At 35.7% G+C, this 13,370-nt stretch overlaps 1 protein-coding gene across 15 annotated transcripts in view; it reads right to left on the reverse strand.

Annotated features, from left to right (window-relative positions):
* The window catches only part of FRYL (FRY like transcription coactivator), a 170,066-nt gene that overhangs the window by 57,121 nt on the left and 99,575 nt on the right, over positions 1 to 13,370 (reverse strand). For all 15 annotated transcript variants that reach the window (XM_048304983.1, XM_048304980.1, XM_048304981.1 and 12 more), the window contains 13 exons: positions 12,857 to 12,965; positions 11,761 to 11,847; positions 10,928 to 11,099; positions 10,115 to 10,247; positions 9,762 to 9,869; positions 8,317 to 8,554; positions 7,509 to 7,694; positions 7,332 to 7,418; positions 6,299 to 6,567; positions 5,716 to 5,911; positions 4,634 to 4,758; positions 2,447 to 2,504; positions 874 to 965 (listed from right to left, as the gene is read on the reverse strand). In XM_048304983.1, the coding sequence (XP_048160940.1) occupies positions 874 to 965; positions 2,447 to 2,504; positions 4,634 to 4,758; positions 5,716 to 5,911; positions 6,299 to 6,567; positions 7,332 to 7,418; positions 7,509 to 7,694; positions 8,317 to 8,554; positions 9,762 to 9,869; positions 10,115 to 10,247; positions 10,928 to 11,099; positions 11,761 to 11,847; positions 12,857 to 12,965 (1,860 nt within the window). The remainder of the gene's footprint in view (positions 1 to 873; positions 966 to 2,446; positions 2,505 to 4,633; positions 4,759 to 5,715; positions 5,912 to 6,298; positions 6,568 to 7,331; positions 7,419 to 7,508; positions 7,695 to 8,316; positions 8,555 to 9,761; positions 9,870 to 10,114; positions 10,248 to 10,927; positions 11,100 to 11,760; positions 11,848 to 12,856; positions 12,966 to 13,370) is intronic.

Genomic DNA, 13,370 nt, shown 5'->3' on the forward strand with positions numbered 1-13,370 from the left:
AGGTCACTCATATTTCTACAGAACTAGTTCCTATACTGGGAACAAGTGTTAAAAATAATAATTAAAATCCCCTAGTGAGAACCTTAAAAGATAAGGGAAAGTATGATTTTAATAGCTGGACTCTTAATATATCAGCATGCTGAAAGACATTTCAGCAATGTTTCTGAGGCAACATTCTGAAATATACTGTAGTAGCTTGCTTAAGGATTGAGAATTTCACAGTGATTACATCGTTCAGGTTGACAAATACATGTCTAAGTATCATTGTCTAACAGAGTGGGAGGAGGGGGCTAACCATCTCCTAGCCTACCTGCTCTTACACAATTCCACATGCATAGCAAAAAATGTCCAAGGGACTTGTAAAACATACGCCAAACCTACTTCTTTCAAAGCGTCCCTATGCAAGTAGGGTAAACTGAGGAAAAAAATCTCAATAACCTAGTTAATATTCTGCATCCTTCAAAATTCCAACACTAATGAGCAGTAGTCTTCTCTGCACACAATGTGCTGACTAGCACCAGCACTCCAAGTGAGGCAGAAGTCCCGGAATTATCACAGAATAGTCACGATTTGCACAACTGGTGCGATGCTTGAGCACACACAAACAAGAGGGAACATGACATACTGCCTGTTAAAAGTACTGTCCTGGGGAATAGTAGCATTTTAAATAAAACATAGAACACGGTGACAAAGAACATGGGAGAGAGAGGGATCAGAAAGCCAGCAAAATTCTGAGTTTTATAAACCCATGTCAATTTATTTAGTGGTATACTAAAACTCATTGATGAATTTTGCAAGCTTGTTATACTGAGTCGTAACTATATCAGTGACAATTTGCAAACATCAACAACTTCTCATCCGTGCTGCCCCTACCTGTGACTAATGACACCAGCATCTGCCAACAGTTCAAATATTCGTACTAGTTGTACTCGTAAAATATCTCGACGCCTGCGCCGTTTCATGTTCTGTTTATCAGAGGAAACACAGAATTAAATGAAGCAGAGGAAAAACTAAGTAGAAAACCAATGTGGAATATAAAAGCATTATTATACCTGAGGTGCGAACCGTTTAAGACAAGTTACCAAAATTGCTCACAATTTTAATAAACCAGATAATGAACAAATGTTTTCCCTGTTGCAACTCAGAGATACACCAGGTTTGCTATTATATGTATTATCCAGATAATGGTTTTTGTCAGTCTCCTGTCACTAAGTGTAACACATGAAACAGTGAAGTGCAAAAGGCAGTCTTCCTCCATATTTTGAGGGAGGTGATTCTGTCTCTCTGCTCCACTCTCGTTGATACCCCACCTGGAGTACTACCTTCTGGGGTCCACAAGCACAGGAAGGACATGGGCATATTGGAGGGGGTCCAGAGGAGGGCTGGAACTCCTCTCTTGTGAAGACAAGCTGCAAGAGCTAGGGCTGTTCAGCCTGGAGAAGAGAAATGTCCACAGAGACCTCATTGTGACCTTTCAGTGCTCAAAAGGGGCTTATAAGAAAGATAGGGACAAACTCTTTAGCAGGGCCTGCTGTGATACAACAAGAGGCAATGGTTTTAACCTAAAAGTGGGTAGATTTAGACTAGATATAAAAAAGACACTTTTTATGATGAGGGTGGTGAAACTCTAGAACAGGTTGCCTAGAGAGGTGAGGGATGCCCCATCTGTGGAAACATTCAAGGTCAGGTTGGGCTCTGAGAAACCTGATGTAGCTGAAGATGTTCCTGCTCATTTCAGGGTGGGTGGACTATGTGACCTTTAAAGGTCCTTACAACCCAAAATATTCTACAATTCTCCAATTTATATGCAAGCCTGGCGAAATACACTACACTACGGCAACATTTTGAAACAGAAGTGCTTTCCCATTATCTGTAATTACAAATTTATTACTTATAGGAATACTACAGTTACCACAAAAAATACTGAGTAATCATCTCTGGGTTTGTTTTTTTATTCTATGAATACCTACTGAGAGTTCTAAACCTTGCTGTAAAACAAGCTCTCCACTAGAAAATTTTTCATTAGAGCAGTCAGATGAGTTTACAACCTGCTTCATTAAAACAACGACAACCCCAACAAAGTTGGACAGTAAAATTCAATTCTATGTCATAGGTACCACTAATCGTGGGAACGTCACTGATGATATAACAAAGTAACAACTGTGTAATTCTATGATTAGGTTTAAGAAATTAAAAGAATGTGGAAAAGGTTACGGTATTTTTTCATGATTTGAAACAAAATCTCTGATACAGAAATAATAGAGAGCTCAAACATGAAGTTCTTCTAATGTAAACACCTCACATCATTTAAAAAAGCAACATTTCACCTTTTTATCTGTTATACTGACTGTTTTGACATGCAGAAAGTAAAGAACATAACTAACACTTCCTCTTTGTGGAAAGACAGTTAAAACTGTACTCAGTATAATGGAAATTATTTAATTACCTCTGGCCTTCTTTCAAGTGCTTCCTTAATTATAGGATGTAATTCTTCTATTAGTTCCCTAAATTAGAATAATTAAAAGGATAAAAACAAACATCAAATTAACATCTCAACTGAAAGATATTTCTCAGGAACTAGTGTTACAACGTAAGTTAAAAGACCCTCAGGTTTTCCTCTTTACCTGTAGCTTTCAAAAGAGAAGTTTCCTAGAAAGATACTTTCCTAATTTAAAGCAGATTATTAAATGAATGTCTAAACAATTATCCCTAAATTTGCATTCTCCAAGTATTATGTCTTATTTCTATCACAGATGATTTTCACTTATTTTTATATTCGAGGTTTAACAAAGCCATATGGTGTAAATAGATATCATTAGGGGGAAAAAGAAGATGTTGGCAGCTTATCATACAACGCTCTTTCAGGTATTATGATGCATTTAGTTGTTAATATTGTTTCTTTAAGTCGAGCAAGTCAGAACAGCCTCTTTGAAAACTGAAACAGGTTTTGACACTGTGCTTACATTCCCCATTTGTTCAGAAGCTCCACAGTCTTTATTACTACTCAGTTCCTTCTGCCAAACCAAGACTCTCTTACAACTTCAAAAAGGAGGCAGGGAAAGGAGATCAGTAGTATGGAACTGTGCAGACAAAATTCTAAGGTAAAAATATATTTGGTTTACTTTTATTTGTTAACATAGTAACTACTGCCTCCAGATTTTTTGGAGTGGACACATTTTTCTACTTCCTGTGGTGCTGTAATTGAGACATATCAAAAGCATAAATCACTTCAAGTTTTCATGGTAAATGACTGAGTCCTCTGATACCTCAGGCAAACTTTCTCCTTCAGAGAATGGGTCCAAGGTGATCAGAATGCTGCACAAACTTTTGTGGTGTACTCACTTACAAGAAAGTTAAGCATGGTTAGATATTGTTCTGTATTTTCTTTCAAATATAGAAAACACAGAAAATAATTTGGAAGAAACCTCTTTGAGCTAAAATATAGTAAAGGGTCAGCTTACAATGGAGATCAAGAGATACCTAGAAGAGTTCTTATTATCAGTTACACAAAACAAAAATAATACTCTAATACATTTAAGTGGATTGCATATACATATAATCTACAATGGAAAAAGTTCCAGAGTAAACATAACAAGTGGGGAGGAAAGTGCCTAAACCCACAAAAGCTAAACACCAAATCAATGCAGAGCAGCAATGGTGAAGGGTGGGCTATAGCTAGCATCCGGTGTGAGTACATGCACTGGACAGAGAAAAAAGCTGGCCATCATAAACAAAACATATTCTGAAAAGAGAAATTATAAAACTGATGATGATCAGATTTTTTACTTTTACTTGCTGAATGAGTTGCTTCTAATTTAGAAATCAAGGGTTTCTGGTAAAATTATCTGTGAAAGCTTTTTCTAGACTTTAGAGCTGTTAAGCAGATCTTCAGGATCATGGCACAAAGTCTTGCTTTACTCCTGGTAGCAGAGTAAAGTCAGATATTATATAAAATTATAAGATTATCAAGAGATATAAACAAGAATACGACACCTGAGGACTTGGCAGTTTCAATATTGGCTTTTTATCTGTGATAATATGGGACACAAGTGACTGGAGAGAAGCATCATCTCATTCAAAACCAACAGTATTAGCAATCCCTGGTTCCTTCTACAGAAACAGAGCTGGTTGCTATGCATGGTACAACTTTATAACTCTCATTATAAGAGATTGGCTGCTGTCAGAGAACATCTGATGGCCTTCCCTGGAGGTTTTCTTCCCTTCAGATGTTCTCACTCTTCATTCATCCTCATAAAGAGCAATTGGCAATACCAGTAAGGAGAGTTTATCAACTCTTACAAACTTGATTCTAATTAACATTTCAAATGTTATTAGTCCACACAATCTGTTCTTTCAGATCAGGACACCTTTTAATACCAATAAGCTGTTTATTCTTTCTACTAACTTCTTTTTCTTTATGCAGGCATGACCTCTACATAAAATTCTTACAACCTCTAACCATCTCTATCATGCCTCTAAATGCTAGAAAAGACAATGACAATCAGTTGTCACAGCTTTTAAAAAAATTCTTAAGAGAAAAAAAAAGTAAAAAAAAAAAAGAAAGAAAAAAAGAGCTCCGATTCCCCAGCTTTGTAATCAATTAGCATAAAAACAGACAAAAGACAACAGTTACCTAAAAGCCCCTGGGTTGGTCCTGCCAAGTCCCAGGACAAGGGATTCTGTAATTTCCATGCTCTCAGAGCGCATCATTGGAACTATGTGCTTAAACAGGGAGGAAGGGGATGGAATGCCAATAATCTAAAAAGAAAACCAGAGTAAAGCACAATGAAGTAGTTACCACAAGGTGGTGACACGAAAACATCTACTGTAATTTCACAGTCTTCTCACACTGGACCAGTGACTCAAAATTATAAAAGTGAAACTTATCTTAGACACGGAAAAGATCTTCTGAAATAGTAAAGTAGTATTAACTACTTCTTGCATTACTGAATTTTCACAGTCAGATGACAATGAATGACTCAACATGACATACAGATGCTTTGCATGTTTAATGTATCTGCCCTTCTTAGGGAAAAAGCAGATTTCTGGCGTCTAATTCTTTAGACTCCCTAGTGGTTCTCAAAGAGAACAAAGCTTTCAGCCTACAGTTTCTCAGACTTAGGGAAAGTATCTTGGTAACAAACAAGTGCAATGGGCTGCTTCTGCCAAAAATCTGCTGCATAGTCCATGAATTATCTTCATGTCTACTGTACCTTTAACAGGACGCCAAAAAGGAGATGAGCAAAAACAAGCAAAGAAGAGGGGAAAAAAAAATCTGCAGATGATATGAAGCAAGGCAGACAGAAAAATGTCTGTCATTGGAAAAATATAACAAGATACACCATGCCTGAATAGGTCCCTGTTTCAGTTATTGAAGTGACAGGCTATTTGCTCAGAACTGCAGAAGTCTAATGACAGCAAAACCACCCCTTTAACAGCGAACAAAACATTTCCTTATTACTGCCAGACAAGACTCTGAGATTGGGTAAATGTTTTCATTACATGATTAGATTTGCCTTAAAAACATACACAGCACAGACAGGGAAAAGCAAACTAAAACACTATTCTAAACAAATGATAAACAAATGTATCCTAAAAATATTTTCAGACAAATTATACCAGTACCAGTTTCTAATTATAATATTATATAGCCTCTGGTGTTTCTATTTCCAATAACATGTAGACTTATTTACAGTAAGCATTAGAAGGACCTACTCTTGAATCAATGCTATAACCACTGTCAGGGGTCGACGCCAGCGTCTCAGGAGGGGAACATCTCACAGAGCCTGTGGAAGTGGAGGAGTTTGAAGAAGATGCTGCACTGCAGCAAAGAATCAGGTAGTTTCTCCAGAGCCCAATATAGGAGTCACTGCTTGTAGTAGTATTTACTTTCTTTGCATTGATAGGGCTGCTATTAAAAAAGAAAGAGAAGAACTCAGTAGAGTAAATGAAGCTTACCACATTTTACTTAGGTTTTCTAGTACTGAATTTATTTTTCAATTATGCATATGCCATTGCTTCCCAAATTGTTAACATGGTAAATGCTAAATAAGTTATTCAGAGCAGACTTGTACATCAATAATGCATGCTTTTATATTCAAATCTGTTGAACTACAATATGGCCAAAGGCATTAATTAACTAATCTTTACAGCAGATGACTTTTTTATCTAGATAAATCTGCTTTAATTTTTTGTTATATAAAGCTGAATTAAATCCACAGACGATATAAAGAGTTTATATGTTACCTCACCGAAACAATAATGACACTTCCTGTATTTATTTTAGAAATCAACTTACTTGATATCCACTTGTGGAGACAGCAGCTGAAGTCTTGTATAAGCAAATGTCCAAGCATAGCTTACAGCTGTTGGGCAGTGTTTTGGAAGATTTTCCTGCTTCATGAAACTTGAGAGGCTTATAATCCATGGATCTTGGCCTTGAGTCACATGTGCAAATATCCAAATATGTGAGGGACTGATCACATCAAACTGGTGGCTGATTGGGGAGGAATTCCAGTCAGCCAGAGTTTGTAAATCTATTGAACTGGGACAGTACAGTAAAGTAGTCTGTGTGCACAGAAAAGACAATGAGGCAATATTTAATATCCATGTATATTAAATAACAATCTCTTCACTGTTATTTTTCTAATAAAGTATCAGTGTTGAAACCACATCTGGAACAGATAAAAAAGTAATTTATGGGGTTTTTTTACAGAATTTCTTAATGTGAACAGCTATAGAAACAGATTGTTTGAGAACAAACTGGTATTAGGAAAAAGAAAATCCTAGAAAAAGGCCCTTTCATGCCTAATGATTTAATTCTTCCAAAAGATTTGTACTCTAAAAGCCTTACTACTGAATTCCAACTTGTTTCCTAATCCTAAAATCGGAAGTTTCCTTGATACTTAGGAGTTTACGATAAATACGTAAGTATGGAATTCAACTGTTATTCACTGACAGTTATTACAGCTTTCATCATGGGTAAGGGGCACATTGACTGCTATGATACTGTATTACTGCAGAAAAAAGCAGTGCCCTTTGCTTTTAAGAATTGCCGTCTATGAGCAAGATGAGAAAAAACAGATAAAGACACAGCTGTCAGTGTTTATATGGTGGTGATAATGACACACTATTAAACAAAGTTTACAACAGTGGTGCCAAGCTCACAACATTCCTCAAGATTTTTGCCTTTTTCTCTTTGTGGTGATAAACTGCTGATAAAATTCGCATGAATGTACTGACACTATCATTTAAAAGATATACTATTTATTTGGAATAGCTTTGCAGAATAACCTCATCTTACAAGTAACTTTCCAAAAAAACTGTCCTACCTGGTCAGCCCCCGTGAGATGTATGAAACTCTCCAGGATAGTAGCACTTAGTCTGTCCATTACATCTATAGCCAACTCATCATCGCTCTACAAAACACAGAGCAAACCAAGCTCAAAGAATGTCAAAATGAAAGCAGTTTCACCAGGCATTCATAAGAATGGGTCATCAACTCTTACCTTTGAAATTTCTAGAAGTGTGAACAAGGCCCTTATTTCTCTGAGAACGCTGACAGCTAATCGCCTGGTGGCAGGCCTTGTGCTGCAAAGGATGACCAAAGCAAAGCCTTCCACCACATGAAATACACTGGAATAAAGGGTCCTCTCCAGGGGAAGGGTATGGGCAGCCCCATTGGATACACCACGCTAAGAAAAACATCAGAGAAGTTAAGCAAATGAAGAAAAAATAAACACAACTAAGATACAGTTCCATTATTGGCGATGGCAGATTTAATCATAAAATATTTAGATTTTTGGCTACTAGTCAAATTTTGCATTATGAGGATGACATAATATTAGTCACTTCATTTTTTATTACCTCTCTGAATTTAGTCCAAACAAATACCAGAAGAACATCTTTATTTCACTTTCTCACAAGATGATGCAATGAGAGCACAATTAAAAAAATCTCAAGCAATACTCTTTTGTAAAAGATACTAATATAAAATTATTTGAACCCATTCTACTGGCTAGTAAAAAATGGTGGGTTTTGTTCTACTGTTTAATAACTCCTACATATTTCCACATGATGACCTACAATCTAAGCAAAATGTGGTCATGAATTAGGGTTTAGGTAATATTTAATAATTTGAGACTAAGTCTGTTTTGACAAAAATGTTGATTTGAAGTAAGAGATCTGAAAGTCTACAAGCACTGTAAGAAATTTAGCTGAATTTTTATTACTTAACAAAGCCAGTAAAGCCCACTATTAAGTTTGTATGTAGATTCAAACTATGTTTTAACATCAAAGGACCTTATATAGATATACCTGAGAATCTTGGCTTTTATTGTGCATTTGGGCTGCTTGTTTCCACTGATTTATGAGCTGCACTAACATTTTTACTGCATTGTCAAGAAGCGTTGGGTGGATGTCAGTCACTTCACGCACAATAAAATATACAAATCCTGAAAGAACATCTTCCCGCCAATCTGGAAAATCAAGCATTAATGCTTGGAGTGTATTGAAAGCCAAGGCACGAAGTTCTTCATCCATATGAATTGTCAGCCTGTTTAGAAAAAATAGTGGTATCATCACCCTAGATAGGCATACTCTTAACCAGCCTTTATCATTTAAAGTTTGGTGTTTTCCTTCTTTACTGTACAATGTAGAACAGTTCCAGAGAGATGCACTTTCTGCACTGAATAAACCTGAAACTGGCTAGTGACAGAAGGCACTTCTACTACAGCAAAATGACGCAAGGTTTCACAAAACTTAATACAAATAAACTATTTTCAAGAGAGACCGTCAAGTCTTTAACAAAGGTACATCTTTGCATGCCTCTGAACAACTGCCTTAGAGTTCAGCAGACCAGCACCCTGTGACGTATAGGCTATTTTCTTCAAATTAAAACTGAAAATAACACATTATTTTTGCAGTTAAAGGAGATTTACTTTGGATATGAGAAAAAATTCACAAAAAAATCCTCTGCATAGACTTAAAAATATGTCTAAGCCTGCTATGGTAGAAGACACTTATCCCAGCATTATATTATTACTTAATACTTTCATGTCTTTTATATGATTTTTAACACTGAAGAAAGTGTTAGAAAAATCTTATTCTCTTACGTTATTACTAACTTTTTATATATTCAACTTAATGTTATATAAAAATGAATTTATAATTTCAAAGCCATAAGCTGTTCTGTATTTCTGTGCCAAGACTATTCTTGCATTAAAAATTTTTAAAAAGTCTGTCTCAACTATTTATCAGTGCTGATAAGGTACATTCAGTTTAAACTGAGATAAGGGATGGAAGAATATGGGTAGTCTTGGATCAAAAAAATGGGAAAAAAAAGCAGGATCAGTAGAGAAAAATAATAAAGTTTCCCCCAAGAGCCTGTCTCAAATTTTAGCAGTGTCAAACAAGAATGGCTTTATGAAAATTTATAGTATTCTCAACAGAAAGAAAAAGAAAGGAAAAAAATATCATAGCAGTAACAAAAAGATAAAACAAGTTCAAAAAAACAAAGCAACAGAAATAAATTCCTACTTCTCAAAATACTCTCTCTAAAAAAAAGTGCAAGGTCTGCAAGATAAATTTACCTCCTGCTACCACGGCCAGTAAAACTTGACCAACTGCAGAAGGTTGGCAGAAGGAGCAAGGACGGAGTCTGCACGCAGTGACTCACACTGCATAGTGAGTGCACTGACAAACGTGCACACGCAGCATTTAAAAAAGAATATCCACTGAGAGCAGAATTCCATTTCTCTTACCTTGCAAGCAATTCAATGAGGTCAGTCCTACTCATGCCATCTGGAATCAGCCTTGGGATAGCAGCAATGCAAGTTCTGAACAAATCTATCTTAGGTTTCCTCTCACCCCTGCAAAAACAGTTTATAGCCAACAAAGAAACAGGAAAATCTACTTCAGTACACCAGACATATATTTTTGATTTCATGCCAAAACTAATGAGGTAATAAACATTTTTATCAATAATCAATGAAACTAACATTCACTTAATAGTCAAGTAAAATTGTAACACATTAATGATGGCATCTGCAACATTAGAGCATAAAAATAATGCGATGCTACTGTGACAGCAAAAATGCTGCAATTCAGTACATACGTGATCATGTCTTCTGGTTCTTTATTGGACATCTGCACACTAGTCATGCACATGGGCCTTCCAACTTCTTTGTCCAAATGTCTAAGAATGCTATCCAGTGCTTTTCTGACTTGAGGATAGTAGATGGACATTCCTGAAAAGCCAAAGAGTTCTATCACTTTTTTTCATATTTTTATTAAAATATCTGCCAGTTATTCAGCTTAGGACAAATTTCTTATTGCACAGATGACATGAAATACATACTTTAAGTGTCAAAACAAATGGATGTATATATGAAATATACATCTATAAATATACAAATATGAGATATTATACAAAAGTAGAAGTTTCCTTCAGAAAAAACATAAGCAATGAAGTAACCATTAGTTGCTTCTCTGTTTTCTCAATTCTAAGCTTTTTAGTTCTAGTTTAAATTTAGTATGTTGAAACAGTCCTTTAGAGATGACTACCTCATTCACAGATGATCAACAGAGCACAGGGATCAAGACTGTCTTACTCTACCCAGCTGTGAGACATTTGGGTCATTTTAGAGTGACATAAAGGGAAAAAAACTTGCTGTGCTATTTACCACACCAACTGCACTCAGGCTCCTTTGTGCTTATTTGGCAATGCAAAACACTTCAAGAAAAGACATGGATTTGGTCTGAGACACCAGTCAATGTTGTCTAGCAGCCCTCTCTAACAAATCAAAGCAATTCTTGCTAACAACTAAAATGAACACATAAATAAAGTTACACAAATGTACTGCTTGAGAATAATTAAGAATATATGCACACATATTGAAATGCCAACTTACAAAAGAATACAACATACCTATAACTTTTGCTTCCTCGTCTGTCAGCGTTTTATTAAGAAAAATTTTCTTCACACGTAGAGTATTTCCTGAAGGAAGAACAACTCCTGTTGTTGGCATTGGTGGTTCACCATCTTTTTGCTGCAAGCTATCTGCTATGACAAGGAAGACTCTGAGGCCAATATTCATCCTCTTCAAGAGCAAAAAAGAGACAAAAAAAGGAAAGAGAAAACATAAGAAATTACAATATTGAAGCAACACAGAGATAAAATACAAATTGCATTTTTCCTCTCTTTTAAACAGACAGCAGTGCAGTTCCAGTAGGACAGGCTTATTTAAATGTTACATATTAGGGTAATGAAAGTAACAGGAATAAAGTTTAAGCTTTCAGTGCCACTCCACACTCTCATTCAAGAGAACTGACTTGGCCCAGGCTAAGATAGAGAACATTTTATAGTACTGAGCACTAAAGGACTTGATATGAACCTCCAGAGCAACACATTGAAGACAGACATTGCTTAAAAATCCCATCTGTTAGACTGGGTCTTGAAGAACTAGGTATGACTTTCCTGAAAAAATGCTTTACAGTTACACTGTAACAAAAAAAAAGCTTCCTGAAATTATTGTCAAAATGACTCTTAACTGTAGAACAGCTGCTGGGTTGCTCACCTGAAATCAAACAGCAACTGTGCACAACTACAATTACTTCTTTAGTGTTAGGAGAACACAGAACACTCCTTCAGATAATCATTAATCTGCTTTTAACTTGGCTCAAACATAGTTAACCACTTCCCCCCCCAAAAATCCCCCAATGCCCTGTTCTCAGGGCATGCAAGTAATGAGCTTTTATTACCTCTGGATTAATAGTGAAGGTTTTAGGTGATTTTCCAACACTAAGAAGATCAAATATTATTTCTTTCATTGCAAAATCCAAACGTTCCTATAAAGGAAAATAGATTAGTGTGATCATCTCTTTTCTGTTAATATGCATAACTTCTTGGCTTTGCACAGGTACTGGGTATCATGTCTTAAAAGCTAAAAAAACAAAAAAAAGTTTAGAAAATAATCCTTTTTTCCTCTTTATTTTTATAACTTAATTTTTTTTTAAAAATCTAGTACAATTCAACACAGCTCATCCCTGATATGGTTGAACTATTTCTCCTGAAAAAATTCCCAGACAATTCATCTCAGATCAAACACATTTCTATAAATAAGATGAGCTTTTATAGAAAACTAAAAATTAGGGATAAAGAGAATCCCTAAGGAATAAAAAAGTATTACAATATAAATACAAAAAATATAAACAGTGATGAGTTATGTATTCTGCCTCATCCCTGTATGACCAAAAGCAAATCATTTTGGAAGCTGAAGCACAGACAAGCTATTTCTAAAACAGGAAAAGATGTCTATAATCTATAAGGTTAATGATTAATGAGAGTTCATCTTGTGAGATTGTATCTTGCATTTGACATCAGGACACGAGAAGTACCTAAAATAATATAAACCATAATGTAATGCCAACTATACACTACTGCATTCATTGCACACTATTTCTATCTATAGAGGCCAGTCTCCAGGCTAAATATAAGTGGGTAATACTGTTCTAATGCTTTGTCCCTTATAAAAATATCATAATGGATATAGTAGTTATATTAGTGTACTTTATAAATATATGTATACACACACAGAGCTCCCAACAGTGCAATACAAGTGTAAATACTAATCATCATAATGTTTATACACAAGTTTTTGAAGCTTAAAAATAAATAGTTTTGCCACTACTAGAAAGAGAATGAGTTCTTTCATTTGTTACACATATTTGGGGAAACTCTATTCAAGATACGAGACCATTAATTCAGTGCAAATATTTCAAAAACGAACCTTAAATTTACATTTCTTCCAAATCATGTTCACCCTATTATTACAGCTCTACCCAGGTGTACTCTTACCTGAGCAATGAACTGAATAATCTTCACAAATATATTCAGAGGTGTGTCTCGTGGGACCACACTACGCGATCCTTTTGGGAAAAGTGCTGATACAATGCTCATGAGACGGCTACAAGAATTTAGAAACAGAAAGAAATAAAAAGGCCTTTTAAAAATCGCTCCTTATAACAGCACAGATGCTACAGTTCAAATCTGGAAGTGTGGAGGTGTGTGGCTACTATGAAATAATACAGAAACCTATGACAGGTAGGACCACCTACAGGAAGTACAGCCCCAGCTGTCACAGGCAGCAGGATCATGAACTCTGAAACTCTATGAACTGAAAAATATCCTGTTTTAAACCAGTTACTAATAGTCAGGAGGAGGGGCAAAATCTGAACGACTATTCCCAGTTCTCATTGTAGACAATTATAAAGAAAACCTTTTCATTTCCAGCCCATACTTAGTGATGGACACTTCATACCCGATTTGTTCTGGCACCATTAGTGCCTTTTAACTTTAATAAACTCCCTGC

The sequence above is a fragment of the Corvus hawaiiensis genome, chromosome 5 (assembly GCF_020740725.1).
Source record: "Corvus hawaiiensis isolate bCorHaw1 chromosome 5, bCorHaw1.pri.cur, whole genome shotgun sequence".
Taxonomy (NCBI): Eukaryota; Metazoa; Chordata; class Aves; order Passeriformes; family Corvidae; genus Corvus; species Corvus hawaiiensis.